General features: G+C 37.4%; 1 protein-coding gene and 1 non-coding gene across 2 annotated transcripts; one reads left to right on the top strand and one right to left on the bottom strand.

The window, feature by feature from the left end:
• The first annotated feature begins 1,240 nt into the window (after nucleotides 1-1,240).
• Nucleotides 1,241-1,314, top strand: TRNAI-AAU (transfer RNA isoleucine (anticodon AAU)). The gene has a single exon. It is a non-coding gene; the product is annotated as a tRNA-Ile (tRNA).
• A 751-nt stretch (nucleotides 1,315-2,065) lies between these two features.
• Nucleotides 2,066-5,432, bottom strand: LOC114824802 (la-related protein 6C-like). The gene is made up of 10 exons (XM_029102072.2): nucleotides 4,976-5,432; nucleotides 4,073-4,154; nucleotides 3,889-3,983; nucleotides 3,704-3,775; nucleotides 3,525-3,604; nucleotides 3,343-3,421; nucleotides 3,202-3,249; nucleotides 3,067-3,135; nucleotides 2,825-2,953; nucleotides 2,066-2,644 (listed from the first exon to the last, which is right to left on the bottom strand). Exons 1-10 carry the CDS (start codon nucleotides 5,294-5,296, stop codon nucleotides 2,408-2,410), a joined length of 1,212 nt encoding a protein of 403 aa, XP_028957905.1. The 5' UTR covers nucleotides 5,297-5,432; the 3' UTR covers nucleotides 2,066-2,407.
• Nucleotides 5,433-24,884: the final 19,452 nt, after the last annotated feature.

The following is a 24,884-nucleotide window of genomic DNA, read 5'->3' as shown; positions in this document are numbered from 1 at the left end:
GTAATGATTGTTGAACTAAAGATATATATTCTGGAACTCAGATCCTCTTCGGATCTAAAGATCCTAAGCCTAAGGATCAAATGATCCAGGCCGTTAAAAACGGCTACAATTATTATAATGTTTAGAGGGGCTCCCTGTTTGTAGCCGTTGGATCAAATTTCAACGGCTTGGATCATTTGATCCTTAGGCTCAGGATCTTTAGATCCGAAGAGGATCTGGGTTCTATATTCTGCGTATCTAGATTGACTTATCCAAAGGACATTGTGGATTTATACTTCATCGTCACATAATGAAAGTGTTGAGATTGTGTATCCTACATCGGGAAAAGAATGGACTTTGCACATGCTTATAAGTATTCGATTACTTCTCATATTACCAATTAGTTTTATAGTGGAACCTTAAACCTTCTTCATAAAGCAACTCATAATCTCCTATTACACAAATTCTATCATGCTTTGGTGCAAGGAATGCATCAAATGAATGAAGGATTGGATATGCAACCAAAGATACAACTAAGAATCTAACACCAAAATTTTTTAACGTATACTATACATGTACATACTATAAAGTCCTCATATCTTCAACATAACACCAAGAGTCAACTACCCTTAGTAAGGTTTAGAAAACATAAAATTAAAAAATAATAAATAATAAATAATAAATAATAAATAAATAAATAAAAATCAACTTCAACAAAACACATTTTGATTTTTTTTTTTTTTAAAGTTAGGTTTCACAAAAGTACTTCTAGCAAACGAGCCCTAACTGTCACCACATAGCAGCAAAAAGATAACATTCACATTTCAGTGATTTCACAATATGAAAAGGGTACAAAGATGGGTAAGCAAAAGTTGGAGTGGTGGGCAATTGAACTGAACCATGATTAAAAGCAAATTGAATACTGAAGTTTTTTTTTTTTTTTTAAGCTCTCAATCATGGAAATTCAGAAATGACACTTATTTATATGGAAATTTAAATTTGGGAATTGTAGGTCTCAAATTCCAAGTTTTTTTTTTTTTCCCACATAGAAATTCTAAATTTCTATGTTTATAAATCCAAACAAGAATATTGGTACATATTAATTTATAAATTTTGACTTTTATATAAATTTCAAATTTATTTCATTCATCCAAACATAGTGTAACACAAGTTGAAATTGAAATGTTATGCAACTTATGCGCAAGGAGGAGGGGTGCTGCCTCAAGGTGATATTAGAACAGAAAGGAACTGTAGACAACTTGGCCTATTAGCTCAGTTGGTTAGAGCGTCGTGCTAATAACGCGAAGGTCGCAGGTTCGAGACCTGCATGGGCCATTTTTTTATCTTTCTTTGAATAAACAGTATGCTTTTTTTTTCTTTCTTTGAATAGACAGAAAGTCTTCTTTAAGAATTTGAAATCCCTTGACTAGGATCTGTTTTTTCCTTTTTAAAAAAAGCTACAAAGGAGTTCTGGGGAACGAACCAAGTAATCAAGAAAAATAATATTTAATTTATTATCTAAGAGAACAATAATATTAAACAATATCGTTTATAATTATTTGGTTTTTAGTTTTTTTTTTTTTAATTTTTTTAATTTTTTTTTGTGCTTCAGATATGAGAAAAGTTACGGTGAAAGGAGGTTCAAAAGAAGGGTGATGGGGAAAATGGGAAGAAACAAGGAAGAATGAATGAAACAAAATCTTGAAAGTGAAAACAAGGTAGAATAGTTTTCCATTTTTAGTTTTCATTTTGTGTCCATTTCTTGCACATTTCTTTGACATATTTCTTCCACTCTTCTTCGTCCCTCCATTTTCTATGGATACCTATGTATTTCTACGCTATCATTAACACCAAATGTAATAGCCAATAATGAAATAATTATCAAATGGGCTTGTGGTACAAAAACCTTTTAAGTATCCTTCATCCGTCCATTTGGTTAGAATGAATACTTGGTTATTCAAGGTTTTGAAAGAAATCCTTCTCAAAACATTTTGCAGCCGATTTATGAAATTTCGTGCTTAAAATTATAAATTATTATTATGTAAAGATGGTTGAGAGAGAGAGAGAGAGAGAGAGAGAGAGAGAGTTCATCCATCAACTTCATTATTCAAATAGAATTTTACAAAAGAGAATTAAATTCCATCCCAAAAGCAAAGTACCTCTATAGGAAAAACAAAAAACAAAAAACAAAAAATGTGATCACTAAATGATCACTGCCAAGAGCTAATGCCATCCCAAAATTGTGTTTACCATATTATACACCTCAATTAAAATCCATAATCAAATTACCCATTTCACGAACATAACCAAAATCCCCCTTCTTCTCAAGACTCCTTAATTAGGGTAGGCAGAGAGCCATATGCGTATTCTTCTAGTAACTAAGTAGACCTTCAGCAAAATTGAGCCACCATCAAAATCACTCACTCTCCTACGGCGAATTCGTGGCGCTTACTGGCTTGCCTCTTCCCATGGTGAAACCCCTAGTACCATCTGGCATTCTTGGGCCCTTGGAATTCTGTTTTGCAGATGACTCACACTGGATGGTGCTGCTTGATAGCGGAGACGGGGCAATCAGGCCACGACTACTCTGGCTCTGCCCGCGTCCTCGGCCCTTACTGCGCCCCCACGCCCATCCTTTCTTGGACCCCGCTGAATTTTCTTCACCCTACGCAAACAGATTTTCATTTGAGATAAAGATGCTATTATACCACATTTTGTAGCATACCTTTAATAGAAGTGTGATCCACTTGTATAGGTGGATCTCGCCTCTATAAAGTACGGTACATGATGTAAAAGGCAATGTAATGGCATGATAACGTGATTGGTTATTCAATAAAGGACTTACATTAGGACTATCAATGACCAATTCAAGGTTGCTTGGGTGAGAAGTTTCTTCTGCACAATCATATAATGGCTCTTCATCCTCTAAAATGCCATCGAAATCAGACTTTCTGTTCTTCAAAACCGACTTTGGCTGAAAATTACGGTGTACCAGAAGCAATGAGGGCTTGTCAAATACATTTAGGTCTATATAAATATGTACAAGTTATACAGAAAACCACATCCTTTGTTGTTTTATAGACATACCGAGCGTCTGAGCAGCATCCTTACTCGGAGACCTTTTCTCCAGTTCCTTTCATCACTCAACTTTTCAACCTGATGAATGAAAAATGTTAAGAATACAAAGGATGGAATCTGAAGTTATAATGTCATTAAACATACCGCTCTCTCTGTTATGTCTGTTGTTTCATACTCCACAAGTGCATGAAGCTGCATAAAATGTAAAATGAGAAGAGAAATTCTAAGAAAGTTCTTGTGAAATGATATGACTATTTGGACAAAATGGTTAATTTAATCTTGTACCTTGTTGCTGATAATGAAATCGCCTTTTGAGCGAGAAGAATTGGATTCGTGGGGATGGCATATTCGGATGGTTTTCACGCTGTCCTTGACAGAAAGTGTAAATATGCAGTGATGATCCTCTCATAATAGATAACACAAAAAAAAAGAAAGAACATGGAAAAACTTGGTGCGAAAAATTCAACCTTCCAACCACACTGAATATCTTCTCTAGGTTTTGATGAGAGTGATCTTCAGGCAAATTCTCTGCCACAACCGTGCGAGACTACAAGAACGGAAAAAGAACAAACACACCATAAAAAGATTCATGAGAATGCTTAAATCGATGTAGTTTAATTAGTAAGCATCTGTTTTTACTTTTTACCTGCAATTCCTCTTTGTCCTTTTCAGTAAAAGGATGCTTACGTCGAACCTTCTTGCCATCCTCGTTTACAACCTTCAATAAAATTATTAAAGAACAGGGATGAAAGCTTGAAGACCAAATGAGTAATACTATCAGGGAACGAAGAATGACGACAAAACTATCAGCAATTTAATCAGACAATTTACCAGCTTTGAAGAAGACCGGAGCGCTTGGGCGAGAATATGGTTGTTACTAATAAGTGACTTCATTTTTTTGGTGGAGGCAACAACAGATATTGGAACTGTTATAAAATACATAATTATGCATGAATTAAAATGTGGAACAAAAAATTACTTAAATCTGCAGAAAGTAGTTTCCGAAATTGCCTACCAAAGCCTTCGGGATCTTTACTTATGTGTTTTGATAAGGATTCATTTGCCAGCAGGCTCATGTCACTGAACTGGTACTCCACCTGTTTTATGCAAAAAAATCGGTTCGCTGTCATGGTCCAGTCGTAATTGTTTAATGATTATGGGCATCAATAAGGATAACGACAAATCCATATGTTAGAAGAATTTAACATCTCATGCATTGCAAATTTGAAAGAGTGAAATGATGGCTCATAATTTCTAGAGGATCTCCAACTGTTTAAGACATTTCGATACAGGTTTCGTTATGGGACATCGACAGCATTCGACCAACGCTTTCAATGGCTTCTTATATTAAACTGGATAAGATCCGCAACGAAAATCCTATTTCCGAAAATTAAGAAACTGCGTGGCAAGGGAGAGAAGTGGGAAACCGGAATTGGAGGTTTTGAACCCACTCTATGCCAATTGGTGTTGGTACCATATTAGACAACCACTAAAGCAAGAAAATTCGAACGATTAGAAAAATTTGTCAACAAATACTAAGCTAACATAAGTTTTTCAGATTTCATGTGTCACACATGGTTGAATCTAAATCTATTTGTGTAATCTCACTTGTAAAAGCCATGGTGGGAGTGTAATAAGTGAAGGTCCTAAAAGGATCATCCCAGTTTGCCCAACATGATCCAAAAATCCAGGCTTATATTTTAAGGAAAACTAATGAAAAGGGCTTGAAAAGTTTGAGTTTTAACGATAAGAACAAAATAAAGGTTCATCCCAGGTTTCTTTTGGCATATTGAACCCGGTACACATTCACACAAAAATCATCATGGTCAATAGCCTAGATTCACAATTTGACAAACGACATTTCCTTGACGTACAAAACAAAAGGAATAAAAAGAATTAACAATCAAAGACACATCACCTGCTTGATGATCTTCTGTTGAAGATCATCCGGGATCGCATTCTTGGACCGATTGGAAAGCGGATCGATATTGGGATTATTGGAGATCAAGTACGGAGGCAATTCTTGGTCCTCAACGTAAAACCAATCAGGGGAAGTAGTGTCACCAAGAAAGTGAAAGTAGGGATAGAAATAACCAGAAATTGGCATCTGGGCATGTGATCTTGGCACAAATTCAGGTGCCTGTGCATTGAATTTGAACGATGGACTTCTTGGGTTTTCTTTCACCTCCATTTCTGGGACGTCTTGGATTTTTTCCCCAGGTGGTTGTGCTTGCGCCATTTTTTCGCCCTTTGATCTTCTTCAGTTCGCTCTGTCTCTAAAGATGCCACTCTCTCTCTCCTCCCTGGGTTTTTTTAGCGTGTGGATTAAGGTTTTGTGTCTTTTCTCTATCTCTCTTGGGGATTATTGTGTTCAAGTTTTGTAACTGTAATTTTATTGAAGCCTTGTTTGGCGCCCAAATATTGGGTATCCGTATTTCAATGTGGGGATTTGTAGGAGCTGATTTTTCTTACAAATAACCGTTGCTTGTGGATTTGACTGGTTATTTTGAGGTTTCCATTTGCCCATGTGTCATCTTTTCTCTCTTTACAAGTCCTACAAATTTGTTCCTATAATTTTATATTTATGATTCACGTATCTATTTTATTCAGGATATTCTCTTAAGAGATGGTGTCAAACACCAAATAGGATAATAATTACGTTCCTAAAATTGTAAATTTTGATTTAGCAAAGTTTTCTCTACACAAAATTGACATATATAGGGAATGCACTATTGATTAGTAACTACTATCTCTCGTGCCTTTTTATTCTTCTAACAAAAAGAGAAGATAATTCTTGTATGGTGACACAAAAGAGAATATTATGGGTATAAGACTGACAGAAAAACAATTTAATTTGAAAATAAAATCAAACTCAATAAAGGCCTTATAAATCTGAGCGTGATGCGTATCGCTCTAATTAAGATTTCATTTATTTTGAAAAGAAAATCAAACTAAACAAAAATAAAAATTCTAAACAAAAATAAAAATTATAAGTAAAAAATACGATGTAAAAGAGTAAATTGTCACACTCATAATCGTTTGGTAAGAGGTTAGTTTTAAATAAATTAACAAACTCAATAGTGAGTATTAATTTAACTATTATTAATAGTGCTTTTCTAACTTTTTAAGTTTTGAAAAAAAATTGGGGTTATTTAAATGAACATGTTGTGAAACCGATGATATGTGTGCAGTAAAATATAAAATAAATAAGACACAACATTTACAAGGTTTAACAAGTGTGCCCACGTCCTCAGGAGCAGTAGTACTTTCTTTTATTATCTGAAATAATAGAAGTACAAAATAACTTTATGTTAAAAGAAGTGGTTTGGTAGGGTTGTTAGGTTGAAAAGCACTGATTTTTTTCTTCTGCATGTCGCCTCTGTCTTTTCTTTCCTCTTCTCTTGCTGTATATCCTCCTCTCTTGCTTGGATGATTATTTTATAGGTTAAATGTCTTTCAACCTAACAACCCTACCAAACCACTTCCCTTGACAATTTGGTAAAAGCATGGGTCATCCACTCAAACCAAATAATAGATGCAAGACATGTGGGCATCCATAGTCACAACACTCCCCTTGAATGGCCACAAGTCTTCTCTGAAATCTTGTCCCCAAAATTCACTATTTGAATTTGGATATTTCATAATTTCATTTTATTTTATTTTTGTTAGTATCAGAGCTTTAGCTACTTAGTTATGAAGTTTGAATAATCATCCATTAAAAATTCATAGACTCTCGAGGTCACTTTTAGTATTTTTGGATAGAGCTTGATCCCACTATGCGCAGGCAAAAAATCGTTCACAAAACGAAGTTATAACGAAGGAGAAATAAGCAAGCAAATGCAAGGGCAAAACAGTCATTTGAACCTCTATAAATAGAAGTGCCAAGTTTGTTGGAGGGATTTGTCGATTTTGGAAAGTTGACCTATGTGCTTGACCCGACTAGGCGACGCTACCCGGTTTTGCAAAGATTTTTTCCAACGTCGATTCACGTCATTTTCCAGCGAATCGATTGTCGCCACAACTACCAAAGTGTAGCCCTTGACCTACATATCACAATCCACCCATATATCCCTCTCATTGGCCTCGGTACGCGACGGATCCAGGCCACAATTGTACTTGGGTAGCAGCGGGTGTCTCATCGATCTGCGGTGAATCCACTGAACGAAATTGGTCGCCACCTGGGTTGGACTCGCATTAACCCCAACTTCAAGGACCTGGTCTCTAGTCATCCATCGGACGTCGGACGATGGCGTGCAATTCACGGCCTTCCGAGGCTTCTTCGATGATTTTCACCTCCTTTCGCCTACCTTTAGGAGTCGGCTCAGGCATGAAATTTCTTTCCCTTGTCTTCTTCTACATTGCTATGAAGTTTGATGGCGTTTAGTACTAGTCGAAAATTATGGATCTTGTTCATCAAAAATCGCCGCGTGTAGTGGCGCGTGACGACGATGCTTGGGCCGGAACTTTACTGCTGACTTGTGTTGGAATTTAGATTGGAATTTAGGTTGTTATCTTGCGGGCCAAGGATTTGTTACTTGCCCGTTAAGTTTTTTGTTTTGTCTAGGATTTGTTTTATGGTTTTCTTGTAGGACAAGGATATTAGAGTTTTCTATATCCTTTAAGGATTAGGTTTTGCTTTAGTTTTCACTATATATAGTAGTGCTTGTATCAGTTAGTTTCAATTAATCAATGACAATAATTTTTCCCTATACTTTTCATCTTGGTACCAGAGCAGGTTCGTGAGGACCTGTCTCATAGATTATATATTTGTTCATCTGATAGCTTGTTTGTTCGTTTGTCTCGCACCGTCCGCCACCGCTGCTGCTTGAACCACCATATTCCGCTGCATCAGGGAGGCTTGCAGAGAAACCCGTGTAGCTGTCAGTTGGCTCACCAAACCTGCTGCCCAGAATCAGATTTGCTTGCATCAGTCTGTAGCCTACATCAAACTATTGTCAGTTTTGTGCACTTTGTCTTTGTTTTTGGTTCATTGAATATGACAACTAAGGATGACTCGCTGCAAGCGATTGGTGTGAGATTGAATGGTAATAATTATGTGTATTGGGCATATGTCATGAAGAATTTCTTGATTGGAAAAGGTTTGTGGGGCTATGTATCTGGAATGATTTCCGTTCCGAATAACCCCAAAGATGAAAAACATGTTGACTTGCTTGCTAATTGGGAGATGAACAATTCAAAGATTACTACTTGGATTAATAACTCTGTTGATTTGAAGATTGGAATGCAACTTTCTAAGTTCTCAAGATCTAAAGAGGTTTGGGATCACTTAGCAAAGTTGTGTACCAAGTCGAATTTTGCTAAGCGTTATCAGTTAGAGATGGAGATTCGTGGCAGCCAGCAAAGTGATAAAAGTATCCAAGATTTTTATAATGACATGACCTGTCTTTGGGACCAGCTTGCACTGACAGAACCTGATGGACTTAGCAATGATGAGCTCTATTGTAAATATAGAGAAGAACAACGCCTTGTTCAGTTTTTAATGCCTCTTCGAAGTGAGTTTGAGACTCTCCGTAGCTCTATCCTACACCGGACTCCACTTCCTTCCGTTGATTATGTGCTTCATGAATTGCAAGCCGAAGAAGTTCGGGTACAATCGCGTAGTCTTTCTTTGGTGAACCCATCGGCTTTGGCAACATCATTTAGGCCTCAAAACCAGAAGCGTGTTAAAAATATTGATCAGTGTAGCTACTGCAAAGAACAAGGGCATTGGAAAAATCAATGTCCTTGGTTAGCTCGGAAAGAGTTAAAAGAACCACCACCTAAGGCCGCATTTGTTGAATTGCATCCACCCGCTTCTTCAACGTTTGAAGAAGATGCCCGCGAGGATTGGAGTTGGTAGTATGGAAATTGCTTACTTGTTTGTTCGTTCGTTTGTTTGCTCGTTTGTTTGTTCGTTTGCTAGCTTGTTCGCCTTGTCTTGTCCGCCTAACGGAGATTGCATCCGCATCTACTGGTTGGCAAACTCATGTTTGTGTACCGCCATGAGTTTGACGGGGGGTGTTGGAATTTAGATTGGAATTTAGGTTGTTATCTTGCGGGCCAAGGATTTGTTACTTGCCCGTTAAGTTTTTTGTTTTGTCTAGGATTTGTTTTATGGTTTTCTTGTAGGACAAGGATATTAGAGTTTTCTATATCCTTTAAGGATTAGGTTTTGCTTTAGTTTTCACTATATATAGTAGTGCTTGTATCAGTTAGTTTCAATTAATCAATGACAATAATTTTTCCCTATACTTTTCATCTACTTGTTGATTGAGAGGTGACTTTGGTTAACATCTTTTGAATCGTTCTTAAGGGCAAAAGTTAACATTACGAGAGGCCTGATAGAGCTTAGTGGACCTACTTCAGTCAGCAGCCCATCTTGGGAGATGTGCATCTTGGTTAATTACGTGCAAGTGGCACCTTATCGAGATTTACGTAATTATTAAGCTCTAGATGACAATAATGAAATTTGGTAACTATTAGTATGAAGAGATAAGCCACAAACCACATATTATAATTATTTTGTAGCACTTGTATGTCTGTGTGCTTAGATATATGTTGGTCATGTGGAATCGATAGGGTATGGTTCTATTTGGTGTATCTATGATTGGGGACCATATTATTATATGGGTAATCATGCTTGATATATTCGCAATGAGTAATCACTACCTATACTATTAGACTATGCCTAATGTAAATACAAATCCTTTATGTGAGTGATCTGTATGCAGGCTAGAGAGAGATTCAAATTTACTTGCCCAATAAGACTATGGCTATCAGTGAGTTCTTTGGAATAGAATAAGTGCATGTCTATAATTTCCCAGAGATAACAATAAATAAACTTTATTTTATTCTAATATCCATATGTTGGTATTGTGCTTCATAGGAAATATAGCATATGATCCAGTGTATTGTGCTAAATAAAGTAAGGCACATGCTTCAGTAAGATATGGTAATTCTGGACCAAGTATCAGTTCACCATTTCCCTCACAAGAATGAATGATCTTTCATAGTGTCTAAATATTGATTAATCATTTGAGTGTTCAACTCATGATCTTCAATCCATATGGTTCTTTAATACCATAAATCTTTTGATGGATAAGAGTCGTGTTGGCATATTATTCGATCCACAACTCGGGACAATATTCCTTTCAACACTTTATAATCTTTCTAGACTCTTAAAAAGACCAAATCTAATATAAACTCTTGCAAGAGATATAGTATATTGCAACAATATCATAATGAAAGTACTCACTAAGGTAATTTATATCATCCATCGGTATTGAGTATATAATTTGTGCTTTACCCTTCCAAAGCTTACTTTAAGGAATTTGAATCCTTTAGGGATTTTATACACTTCATAACACATTCTCCTTTGAAATTTGTACAGAGCAATTTGCTTCTATGTTTACTTGAGAGATGTACTTATGGGAGATATGCTTCAACATTTCATAAGCTTCGTATACTATATAATGCTCTATTGAAATGAACAAGTTTCACAATGGAAAATCATACTTACAGGAATGTATTACAATTTCAGATTGTACCTAGGAACCTTGTGTCATATCATAGAAGTGTAGTTCACTGTATTAAGAATGCTCATATATAACCTTCTGGGTTCAACATCACTTGGCATTTTGAATTATAGGTAAATTTTTTTCACATTATTTAAATGAACATATTATGAAATCGATGATATGTGTGCAATAGAATATAAAGTAAATAAGACATAATATTTACGAGGTTTTATAAGTATGCCTATGTCATCAGACAGTAGTAATATTTTCTTTTATTATCTGAAATAATAAGAGTACAAAATAACTCTCACTATCTTCTCACCTCGCTGGTCATGGTATAACTCACTGATGTTTTTCTTCAGCATCATTCTTCTGTCTTTTCTTTCCTCTTCTCTTGCCGTACATTCTCCACTCTTACTTGGATGTTTTTTTTTTTTTCTGGGCAAAGTGTTTTTTAACCTAACAAACATATCAAACCACTTTTTTTTAACAATTTTGTTTAGGCATGGGCTGTCCACTCAAACAAAATAATAGATTGAAGACACGTGGACATTCATATCTACAATTAAAGAATATAAATTCTTGACAATTATAAATTTTAGTGTATAGAAATTGGAGATTATGGAATTTTAAGATGAGAGAAAATCAATATTTTACAAACGCGTACGACAACTCACCTCCCCAACTTGGAAAACACACTATGTTACCATGTATCATCAACAATTCCACCACACCTGCCTGCAGTTTCTGGACAAAACGAATGGCTGCTCGTGCTGCTAAAATCTCCGCATGAAGTGGAGAGGTGACTCCAGTATAACTGCACCACCAGAGATTTTTCAGTGTGATCGGTATACGGAATGGTACTTCACGTGTCACTATACAAATAATGAGTGATGTGTGCTAAAAAGTTAATAAGTTAAAAAATAAAATTTCTCACCACTTCTGTTAAAATACATGATATACCACTTGTGTTCCCGTCACAATGAAAAATTTCTCACACCCAAGAGCCAAACGAAAATCCCCTCTTTCATCAGTTGCCCTTAAATACATGTACTTTATGGTGAATCAACAACACCCGTGACCCAACCAAAGGATCCTAATCCCATGTCCTTCTTCGAGTATCCCCACACAACGCTTGGTTAAGATTATTCGAGTTGGACTCGATGAGGGAGGCTTGGCGCTCGGTTGAAAAAATAATAATTTGTTTTTTCGTTGAAATAGTGAAATGACGAACAATTTCTGGGCCTTTAGTTGCTAAACGAGGGAAAATGGAATTTTTATCATGAATTCCCGAGTTTTAGTCAAAATCTGAGTTTATTTTTTATTGCATCCAAACCCACAGTGAAGGAATTTTGTTTTTTCTATCAAGATGTGTAGAACTATTGATCAAGGACTTATGTGAAAATGGTCCATGCTAATATGGCGTCTCGTTTCAATAAAATAATGACATGCGTAAGTTTTTCAAGATATATCATTGTTAGTGGGTTGAAACGTTGCATAGTGGTAAACTTATTCTATGTAAGTTAGAGTGTATTATGAGTTAGTATTATAATAGGTCCCAAGTTCAAACTTCTCTCGTTCTATGAAAAGATAATACTCAAATTTAAAGAAAGGAAATGAAAATGAAACTTGGTTGATTTAACATAAGATTATTAGTCCAACCAGGTCACTGTCCACACGCTTTTTATTTTTGCTCTCAGACACTGGAGATTTGGCCCAATAAAGTTTGAAAAGACGAAAGACAAAGTTTGGGCCCAACTATAGATTGGCATATTGGTCAAGCCCAATGTAATGGTAGTAACAAGCAACTAGCAACTAGGGTCCGCATGGGCAGCTTCTAAAGTAGAGTAGAAGCTTCAATTTCCACAAGAGAAGGGGAAATTTACACTATATTTGGATGAAGGAAATAAACTTGGAATTTAGATAAAAGTTAGAATTTATAAATTGACATGCATCAATTCCCTTGTTTGGATATATAAACATAGAAATTTAGAATTTCCGCGTAAAAACAAAAAACTTGGAATTTGGGGCCTCCAATTCCCAAGTTTAAATTCCATATAAATAGGTGTCATTTCCCAATTTCTATGATTGAGAGTTTAAAATTAACAAATTCCATTCTCAATTCCATTGTTCTTTTAGGTTAACCAAACAAGAAAATTCACAAATTCTAGAAAATAAAATCTCGTCATTTCAATTTCCGTCATTTTAAAATTCCTTAGTAATCTTAAATTTCTTCATCCAAACATAGTGTTAGGATGAAAACACTTGTTGTCAATAACCCTGCTGTTTAAGGATATTTTTCTCAATTTGCAAGTAAGATGTATCAAGTTTGACTCATAAATGATAAGTTTAATACTTAATTATTATATGTGCTAACCTTAAAAATTACAAAGCTTACCTTGCGCACAGGTCGAGTAACTATAAGCTAACTATGTCTTTCTTGTAAAAGCGAGCGTGCCAACTCCAACCGAGCTTGGTCGAGCGAGTAGCATAGATGTGGTGGTGATACATAATGCGCTGCTGACATCTGTCTCAAGCGGTTAAGCCCATGGATGGAACATATATCAACCTTGGGTTCTAAAACTTGAACACACTGATGCCTAGATCACTGCTCATGATCTTCTGCACCAGGTTCAGTTGCCTTGACTATATTCATGAGAATATAGGTGCTCTTAATCGATATCAGGCTATAGACACACAGGTACTTAAAGGAGATCAGCATTTTAATGGTGAATGTGGTTCATCCGTTTTAATGCCAAACTGCAAAATGCTATTGAGAGTAACCAATCATTGAACACTCCACTTCGCTGGGAAGCAAATAAAGTGATCTTTTTCGGTGAATAAGTTAAAAAAAATTCACTAGACGAGACTTGGATAGATAACCAACCAACTAGAAGTAGTGTTGTTAGTCCAAAATGAAGATGATCCTTGATCGCGTGATTCTACGGCTCTAGTGATGTTAGTCCAAACTGAAGACGACGCCGATAGTTAACACAATGTTGGTAGTCCAAACTAAATATGTGTTGATGAGAGGGTTAGGATAATTAGTGTTTTTCTCAAAAAAAGTGTGTAGCTGGGTTTGTGTAGAGCGAGGGTTTTTTCATTGAGCATTTGAGTTGTTTGCTGAGTTGAAGGACGTTTCAATGTTGCAGAGCCTCTTCTCAAGGCTTCCATGACAAACAATTTACCGTTGGCAAAAGATGTGCTAAAAAGGTGGCCACCTGTCGAGGTAGAGTTCCAATGGGATTATGTTTGCTTGGCATCTGCTTGGATATTCCCTTTATCCCTTTATGGCCAAAAATTTATCTCCATCCAGTGTCGAGCTCTCTGATTCCAACTAGGACTCTAAATCCAATCCCATTATGAGACTCATTCATCTGCATCCAATCATGAAGACACTCTGATCTTTAGGTAAATCATCAGGGAATACATCAGGAAAATGCCTGACCACTCGAACATCCTCCATACTAATATGAGTATTACCATTCAACATTACATGAGCCAAATATCCCTAACAACCTTTCTTTAACAACTTTTTAGATCTTATGGTAGTAATAACACCATGCCTCACCTCACTACGCTCGCCCACAAAAAGTAACCTCAAGCAATCCAGGATGATGAAAAGTAACTATTTTCCCGTAGCAATCTATATTGGCACGATTGTAATGTAACCAATCTGTGCCCAAAATCACATCAAAATCAACAATATCTAACAGAATGAAATTAGTGGGCATAACTACATCCTCCACTAACACGAGACATCCTAGATATACATAACTAACATAACATCTCTCCCCTCTAGCCATCGCAAACTCTAAATCATATCCAAGAGGTGTAGGATGAGGTTGTGTCATTTGAGCGAACGTATGAGAAATAACAAAATGCGTAGCACCATAATCAATTAATACTATAGCAAAACGATCAAGAATATTCAACGTACCCATGATCAAATCAGGATTATTTTGAGCATCATGCAGTGTAATGTGGTGAATACGTCCCTGAGCATGCTGTTTTCCTCCACGACCTCTGTTAGCCTGATTACCACGTCCATACACACTACGCCCCTGACCTGGCTGACTAGGCTGTCTCGATGATCCTGCACTGCTAGAAGCAACCTCCACGTGTTGGGACTATCCTCTAGGATACCATTGTGATCCACCAGCTGAATATGGCGGATGTGGTATATAACCTCCAGAATACTGAGGATAATCACTCTGCTAATACGGGTCCTGCAGATACTGATACTGCTCTACAAAATAAGGAGCTACATCACCTTGGTAAATATAAGCACCTCCACAACCCGTATGGGCATAACTACTAGGTCCTGAAACTTGCTAGATCGGCACTGGTGGTGGTAAGGAAGGCGGCTGGGGCCTCTGCTGATTCTGAGGACAATGCATAGCCCGATGCCTCAATTGACCACAACTAAAACATTTTCTACTACCCTGCCTGCACTCCCCAAAATGTCAACTGTTACATATACGACAAAACGAACCACCAGAACCACCATAATATCTCTACTTCTGAGAACGAGGACCTCCAGAAAATCTACCACCTCTCATCTGACCAATGGAAACCCAACTCCCACAGGAAGAGCTGGAACTAGCTTCACCTCTCTTAAAGCTTTGAGTCTTATGACGTCCCAAAAATGATTGACCTTTACCTTTATCATCTTTCTTCTGATTTCCATCATTTTCTTTCTCCTCACTCTCACTAGGCATATTCTCTGAATCTTCAATTCGCAGCAGAATCTCATAAAACTCCTAGTAAGTAGCATAGGGGGTCGTGGTTGCCATAGAACGCCACTTTTTTCGAGTACCCAACTTGAAATGACGGAGCATCTCTACTGAATTAGCAGCAACCTCTTAGTGATAGCGAGATAAATCAGTAAACCTCCTGTAGTACTCATTAGCTGTCATCTTTCCTTGATTTAGGTGCATGAATTCTTGCTTCTTGCGATCTATATATTCTGGAGGAATGAATCTCTTCTAAAATAACTGCTTAAAAACTTCCCAATCAGCAGCTTCCTCTGGTGATAACTGATAAGACTCCTATCTCCACCAGGATGCAGGCTGCTCACCTAAAAACCAGGTAGTCGTCTCAACCCATCTATCCTCCGGAAGATTTCCCTGTCTATGCATCAAACGAAAAGTCTTCTCAATACAATTAAGCCATTTCTCTGCTCATTCGGACCCTTCATTACCCATGAAATGGTTCAACTTTAGATTATACATAGTCTCCAGAGGAGTCCATTGGGGAGGACGAAACGAAGACTGAATAGCATTGGCTATAACTTCCTTTAACTGAGTATATTAGGGAAACTAGGCTCATCTGAAGGACATGGTTCTCTACGAGGCGACATAGTTCTGACAGAAGACACCAAGATAATTAAAACATTGACAAGATATGCAAGACTGCCAAACCTAGGCTTTGATACCAAACTGACACACCCCGACCTAAATCGAGGCATGTTGGCCGTCACGTGAGGGTGATGTAGCCATGTGCGCAGTGCAGAAGAATAACGATATAAAGAAATGCGAATAAATAAAAACTAAACTAATTAAAACACTAGATAGGATAAGTTGCAAGACGAGAATAAGTGTGACTACACATAACCACAGTGTAAGTGGCCTAAGTGCAGTCCAGCAGGACAAATACTAATTATACAATACCAAAGATGATCCTACATTAGTGATCATCTATCAGAACCACACACGATTCCTTGTAAGCCACCAACAAGCACTCCTACCTAAAACCTGGAGGGGCAAAACAGAAAGTGTGAGTGGGTAAAAACAAAGCTTTTCAAAACCATTTCATTTATCAAAAATAGTAACCATTCACCGTAAAACCTGTATAATTTCCTAGAAAATAGAATATATACATATCTCAAAACCATGCTCAGAATAGTAATATTCAAAGGTATGCCATGCCAAATATCTCAAAATAACCGAATAAGTAACTCAGGTGAATTATTTCATGAGAAATAATATATTAGCCAGATCCACCTAAAGTGGCATGTACGGTTATATTTATAGCTCAACAAGTATGCCTGCACACGAGTTGGAACCACCTAATGTGGTCTGTACGACAGGCTAGGTGTAAATAAGTACGTTCAAGTGTTATGATCACGTGAAGGTTGTGCGAAGCATCGTAAGTCACCTACGAGTCAGAACCACCTAATGTGGTCTGTACGACAGGCTGGCACCTGCCTTGAATCCAAGGTGAGCGTGTGGTGCGAGAGGTGAACGATCACATGAAGGCTAGGCCCTAACCTTAGGCAGAGCACTAACATCGGGGTGCATGTTTATGAGCTCTCAACACATCTCACATAATCATCAATTTATAATAACAATCTACAACTCACCTGATACTTACCTAAGCGTCCGCATCGTCAAATCACATTTATGCATACTATACTAATTCATAGTCTAAGCATAAATCAATAGGCATGGCATTTCAAAACATAATTTCATTTAAACACATTTTCTGGGAAAAATACCAAGTATATAAGTATATACTAAAAACCAAAAGCCCACTCACTGATATGTAGAAGGGTCGTAGCCCCCGAGTCTCGCTTGACTACGCTCGTCCTCTGGATAGGTCTTACCTATATGCGAAACAACTATATAAACGTTATTTAAAGAACATAACCAAAACTATGTAATAACTTCTCATACGATGCTCAATTGGGGTATTTGAATATACCAACATGACCTACTCAACCCCACGAACATCCCCATATTTTTAGAAAAAATTTCCGACATCCCACACGCCTTCACGCGCCAGCCAAGGCACGGCCACACGTGCCTCACACACTGGACGGAAACCATAATGGCTTTAGGGAATATTCCATTAAAAATCAGCATATACCATTAATTATACCTGACGCTGTTAGCATATTTCGTCAACTTTGACGGAATATTCTCCTCTTTCTTCCTTGGTTCGCCGGAGTCCTGCGCTGGCCACCGTTGCTATCGCCGGGTTCTGGAAAAACTTTAAACTTCAATATCTTCTTCAATTCTCAATCAAACTTCACGAAATTTAAACCAAAATGAAGCTTAGGATGAGAGGAACAAAACCTTACCACTTTTAGGATCTAAAACCAACGGAATCTTGTTGGAAAAATCTCGATAGTTTGGCCACCTCTGCAACTCGATAAACCCGAGTGTTTTAACGTCAAAACCACTCCAAAATTGATCCAACATGCTAGAGAAGCAAGAATAATACCTTCTTAGGTCTCAAACCAACCTAAAACCTTCACGATCACGTCAAAGAAAATTCACCCCTTACTGGAGCTTGGGTAACTTGAGTTCTAAAAGTCTTCACGTCGAACCAAGGGTACGATTGCGATCCTGAGCTTGCAAGGAACCCAAAAATCACGTCCACAACCTCGATCTGTGTATGAAATGGTTGGTTGAGAGCTTGTCCGTACAATTGTACGAAAAATGGAAGAAATCTGAGAGGGAAGAGGAAGAGAGAGAGAGAGAGAGAGAGAGAGAGAAAGTCAACGGGTTGGTTTTTGTGTGTGTGTATGGTCCAGATTTTTCAACCCCATAAACCACAAAACACTAAAACAAAGTTTAAGTTTCCAATTGGGTCCAAAAACTTAGGAATGAAATCAAGTGGTCCACATCCAAAACTTAAACCACACAACACCACACAACGCTCAAGGGCAACATAATAATTTCCATGCTCTCGAGGATAAAATAATGCACATCTTCAGATCGGGCTGTCACAGAACATTCCCCCAAACAAGGGGTGGGAGAAAAAAATCATTCAGAAAGTTTCATAAAAATTGAAAATAAAAATCCATCCAAAAAAAAAAGCCTAAAAAGTATAATCTTGTTTTGCCCTGTAAGATTTATACAACAAGTATTACAGGTACACCGACGAAGAAAGGGTCATCTTGCTAAATCAAAATCAGTCACCGAAAATTTTAGGCGGCGAAAATGTCATCGCGCAAAGATCGTGACGTCAAGTTGTATGTGATAGAGAAACAGTAGTTCGTCATGCAATCGTAATCGCTGGAGGACAAGAGTTTCCGTCGAAGGCTTTATCGCTCTATAGTCAAAACGATGAAGGTCTGTCCTTGCGTGTGGTTTTTTGCGGCACAATACCATCCTCACGATGAATTTGCGGGATGAACCCTTTAGTTGTGCAAAATTTAGAAGGAGGATATTCTATCAATTTCCAAAAATTTAAATAATGATTAACTATATGCATTTTGTTGCAATGATGCGAGATAATTTTTTTCCTTTGTATTTTATGCAATGAAGCAACTTCGTTGCAAATATTTAAAATATTTTTTAGCAATTTTAATTAATATTGTTTTTTTATTTTTAAATTAATTTAATGAAATTAAAAAATAAAAATGAAAAAAGAATATTTAATTAAAATGTACATTCAACCGGAGGAAAATTTATAAAATACGAATATAAAATTTGGAGCAGGTTTTGCGTCGAGGAACCAAATGCCAGAGAATTGGAGGGTAAGACGAATTTGGTTTATCATACTACTCTAGGCCGCAAGCTCGCATGCTGGCGGCAATCTATTGCTTCAAGTCCACCACTTCATATGTCAATAATTCGACCTCTCTTATTCTCTGTCTGGAGGAGAAGGCAGACAGGTCTCGATGGTGGGCATTCCCAAGCCTTTGGTAAACATTCCCCGACCTATGACTGAGGGATGGTCAAGGGTGTCCGTCATGATTGAAAACCAGCATCCTCGACGGGAACCACATCCTCGAGCCGGGGTCTCCAAAGGAAGCTGGGAAGCCACCTCCTGTAGAACGGTTTAGCTCTTTTCCACCATAGTGGCCTGGAACAATGAATGTCATATCCCTGCCCGGGCCCCTACCACATCCCGAGCTCGACTCCGTCGTAGCACGATATTGTATGCTTTGGGCCTCGACCACGCCCTCACGATTTTGTTTCTGGGAACTCACATGAGAACTTCCCAGTAGGTCACCCATCCTGAGATTGCTTTTGCGCGAACTCGCTTAACTTCAGAGTTTCGGTGGAACCCGAGGCCAGTGAGCTCCCAAAAGGCCTTGTGCTAGGTAGAGATGAGAATATATATATAAGGCTTACAGGATCCACTCCCCTGGGCGATGTGGGATATAACAATCCACCCCCTTAGAGGCTTGACATCCTCGTAGGCACACTTCCAGCCAGGGATTGGCTTTGATACTAAGATGACACACCCTGACTTGGAAAGGTCAAAGCATGCTGGCTGTCACCGTGAGGTGACGTAACCATAAGGGTAAGTGATGTAAGAAATGAATAAATTTAAAACTAATTAGAACTAATTATACTAAACAGTGAAAAAGTGTGCAATCGTAGGATGAACCCACTATAATTATTTAGAGTGTAATAGACAGTGAGACTACAGAAGAGCAGTCAAAGTAACTAAAGTACACTTATTACACAACAGTGATAAGTTCGTACATCTAAACAGCAGGGAATGTCAAAACTGCTGAGATTCCTCGAGTGCCACAAAGAGTACAGCTATCTAGGTCATAGAGAGGCCAAAAACAAAGTTGAGTATGTCAGCAAAACAATGCTTATATAAAACCTTTATCTTTAAATATACTAACCCTTCACCGTAAAACAAGTATAGTTTCCTTAAAACATACTACGTAAGTATGTAAACAAGAAATCAATAGCATTATAACAACATTATAACCAGAAAGATGGCAAGTTATGACGTATCAAATGCCACAGTAATATAATCATGAGGTAATCAATATAAACAGATTGCTCATCATCTAAGCTAACACACGAGTCGGAGTTGCCTAAAGCAATCTATATGACAAGACCGGGTGTAATAATGCGCTCTAGTACAACAATCATGTGAAGACTGGTGCAGATGCACGGTCACATATGAGTCAGAATTGCCTAGTGCAATATGTACGACAGTACTGGCACCTAAACTTGGATCCAAATGAGCGAACGGTGCAGATGTGAAAATACACGTGAAAGACTGGCCCTGGCCCTGGGCGAAATACCAACAACGGGGTGCACCAAGATGAGCATGTACTAATATGTATGAATGTCATGACACTAATATCCCAACCATATAGTAGCATTTATCACAATCCATATCGCAATATAAGCATAAAAAAATGAAGTAACTAAGCATTTGGGAAACTACCAATATGTATATAGGTATAAAAATAAACTGCCCACTCACAAGTACGTCGTTGGGTCGTAGCCCCCGAACCTAGCCTGGCCCGGTAATTCCTCGGGATATGTTTCCCCTATACGTGAAATAACTAAAATAGAATTAATTAAAGCACATATACGGAAACCTAAATAAAACACCTATAGTTTGCTTAAACCTCATCATCCTCAAGCATAAGGTCTCGACACCTTATCATCCTCAAACAAATGGCCAAGCCGAGGTTTCTAATCGAGAAATCAAGCAGATTTTGGAGAAAACAGTTGGACCAACTCGAAAGGATTAGAGCTTGCGCTTGGATGATGCATTGTAGGCGTATTCGACAGCCTACAAAACACTGATTGGGATGTCTCCATTTTGGCTCATCTATGGAAAATCGTGCCATCTCCCCGTGGAATTGGAGCATAGAGCGCATTGGGCAGTCAAAACGTTCAATATGGACATAGATGCGGCTAGACTTTATAGAAAGCTTCAACTGAACGAACTTGAAGAAATTAGGAATGAGGCTTACAAAAATGCTCATATTTACAAGGAGAAAATGAAGGCTTTTCATGACAATATGTTTCATACCAAGACGTTCTCCATTGGGCAGATAGTGTTGCTTTTCAATTCCCAGCTTCGATTACTTCCCGGTAAGTTGTGTTCTAAATGGATTGGTCCGTTTTTTATTACTAATGTCTTTCCTTATGGTGCAGTCCAAATTCAAAGTTTAAGGACAGGATATGAATTTAAAGTGAACAGACACCTTTTAAAGCCCTATTACGAAAATTTCGAGGAGCATGTCATGGAGGAAATACCCTTCCATGCCATGGGCTCCAATAAAGCCTAAAAATGAGGTATCGTCCGCCTGGAAGACATTAAAGCAAGCGCTTCTTGGGAGGCAACCCATGTGTTCAAATAAAGAAGACCTAGGAATATCCAACTCCAAAACCAGATTTGTGTTCCTTAACCCTACTCTTTATTGCTTTTACGTTACCATAATTGTCATGTTTGTTAGTTGTGTTGTTTGATTGCTTGTGTGTGAGTCTATGTTTGAAACATTGAGGAAAATGTTTGGTTTAAGTGGGGGGGGGGGGCGGTAAACAAAGTGTTTTTCATGAATATTCGTTGGATTTCACCACCTAGCACTTCTAGAGTTGTTACTTACTGTTTTGAAGTGTTTTTATTGTGTTTTGAAGTGTTTTAATGTGTTTTGAAAAAAAAATACGAAAATTTGAAAAACAAATTCGAAAAAGTTTTGAAAAACCCAAAAAGAGTCATTTTTGTGTGTTTGTATCTTAGGGTACCTTCCAACACAATGATGAGGATTTGGTTTTTAATTGCATGACTGTTAAAGAAAATTACAAACATGGATGGAAGTTTGATATGCTCTTTGGTTAATACTTGGTTGCAGTTGTCATTAACAAATTCACATATAATCACAAAGGAAAAAAAATTAGTTTTGTAACATGCTTGAAGGAAGGAACTCAAACTAACGCTACAACCCTGGAGACTTGAGCCTATACTTTATTTGGAGAGTTATTAATCTGTGATGTTTTTGTTTCTAAAGTCGTTGCATTATCTCATTATTTCTTTGCTTGGTTGCTACTTAGAATGCGTTTTCATCATTAGAGTTCCAAATACTAGAACTCATGCCCGTTTCATTCAAAGCTTAAAATTGATTGCATAACAAAGACACGATGAAGTTGTTTAGTTACCACCAGAGCCAAAAAGCCTTAATCCCTTGCATATGTCTTGTAGATTTAACCCCTTTGAGCCTTATTTAGCCTATTTTCTTTGTTAGCCACACTATCCTTACCTAGCCTAGAATAGGACTATCCATACCCTTATTCTTAAAGTATAGTGAAGCATGACTTAGAGGGAATTCCTTTTGATCAACATTATGCAGAAAAACAAGTGTAGGGGAAGGTTTTTCGTTGGAAATCTATGAGGTTGTACATTTTGTGTGCCAAAGAGAAGGGCACGAGAAAGGGAAAAAAGAAAAAAACGTGAAAAAAAAAAGAAGAAGAAAAAGTTGAGAAAAGAAAGGAAAATAGTTGAGAAATAAGTGAGAATGAACTCACAAGTATTGGTTGTTGAAGTAATGGTCCAAAAGTTTGAATCCGACTCTAAGTGTTGTAAGAATCTTTCCCTTGTGTTTAAAGTTAGTTGTTGCATTTAAAAGTGAATTCTAAGTGTCAATTTCATTATTTTTTCTTACTATTGCTTTAAGAACATTTGTTTATCCTTACCTTTCTTTGTTAGCCAATACCTTAGCCCCATTACAACCCTTAGACTTTTATCTTGATTGTTCTGTGTTTCAATCTATGGAGTTTGAAATTGGTACGAGCATATGGAATCCCTAGTTCTCGCTTCTAAGTAGTGGCATTTCGTTCATGAGATCATATATATATTTACACATATTAATAATTCTAGAAAGTGCTTTCTTTGATTATAAACGTATGTGAATGGCTAGTCTACATATTTACATCAATCTTCTCACATATACCTAGTGTAGGGAATGTAGTCAGAAAGTCTGTGTGAAACTAGATAGTATATTCGGTGAGGAATTGAGTGAATTCTCTATGGCATGTTACTACATTCAAAACATTGTTTTAATTGATTAAATGCAAGCTAGTGAGTGGTGACTGTGATTAAATATGGGCTCGAGGGTAAGGATAGCTGAAATCTATGGGAGTAGTTTTAACGTGTCATGTTTCATTGGAAATTCCTGAGGCAATTGTTGGAAGGTCTAGGTTGTGTTTTGTTTTCTTTGTTTTGCTCGAGTACTAGCAAAGGCTAAGTGTGGGGGAAATTGATAAGAGCATAATTATGCGACTTAGTTAGCTTGTTTCTTTGCATTTAGTGAGTTAGTTTCTGTTTATTATAATGATTTAAGCTATTTTCGTGTGTTTGTAGGTTCAAATGGCAAAAGTGGTAAGAAAAGGCAATTTGGAGCATTTTAGAGCAGTTTTGGGCTTGGAATGGATAACATATGAATGGAGCATAATGGATGGACGTTTTTGAAGTTTAAAGAGGCTAGGAATGTGCTACAAATCTGGAAGAATCAAATCAAGACTTGGAGAATAAGGAATCAACTAAAAAGAAGGAACATTATCTTAACCAACCTTATCTTATCCAACATTATCCAAACTAACCTTATCTTATCTTATCCTACCCGATTTCCAGCTACAAGGAAGACATCTAAATGACATTAAGATACCTACAAATCAGGTTTCTAGAAGCCAAGCCCTTTTCCTAAAATCATGCCGCACCTAGCCCTTCTAGAAGCTATGTTTCTTGCCGCAAGGACCATTTCTTTTCTTCCCTGGAATCTAAATGAGAAATGTCATTTTCCTTGTTGATTTGGAGTCCTGATTCCCCACATTCTCAGCTCTTTGCCATGCCTTCCCTTCTCCCTATAAATACATTGTGCCACAACAATCATACATGATCCATCTCTCACCACAATTCACACCACACATCCATCATACACAGAAATCTCTCTAGTGTCGCAGCCTTGCAAGGAGAAAGGAGAGTCCCTTGGAGCCGTGCCCTGCCATTCAAGCTTGGATTGTTGGAGCATTCCTAGGTGTATTCTATCTTTTGTTTTCAATGTTTAATTTAAGTTATCTTTGTTTAAGTGCGAACATGAGGAACTAAACTCATTTTAACTAGAGGCGGATTCAAAGCCATGAACATATATTGCATATGAATTGATTATGTTCAGTTATTATTTCATAAATCGTGAATGCAATTTGCTTAACTGTTTGATTCAGAACTTATTCTTGTATGTTGATTAAGGAGGCCTACTTAGTTTGCATGCATGAATTTGATGCTAAAATATAAGGGAGTTTTACCTAATAGTTATGAACTTATATTTATAAGTAGTGGAGGTCACTGGTCATGATCGCGTTAAGTAAAATTCCTAGCAAGAGTATCATGTTGTTCATAGTTACAAATGCCTTGTCAATGCTTATGACCTTCACAGAACTTAATGATCTTTGATATGTATCTTTATCATGTTGTTCATGTAGGGAACTTGATAAGAATAATTTGGTTGCGACGCTGAGTCCAATTCAATGAACTTAGGAAAATCTGAGGGTTAATTAGTGATGTCCACGGTTGATCTGGGGTGTCATCATTCATGGT

This window comes from Malus domestica, chromosome 05, assembly GCF_042453785.1.
Source record: "Malus domestica chromosome 05, GDT2T_hap1".
Classification (NCBI taxonomy): Eukaryota; Viridiplantae; Streptophyta; class Magnoliopsida; order Rosales; family Rosaceae; genus Malus; species Malus domestica.
This window is presented reverse-complemented; position numbering and strand designations above follow the sequence as displayed.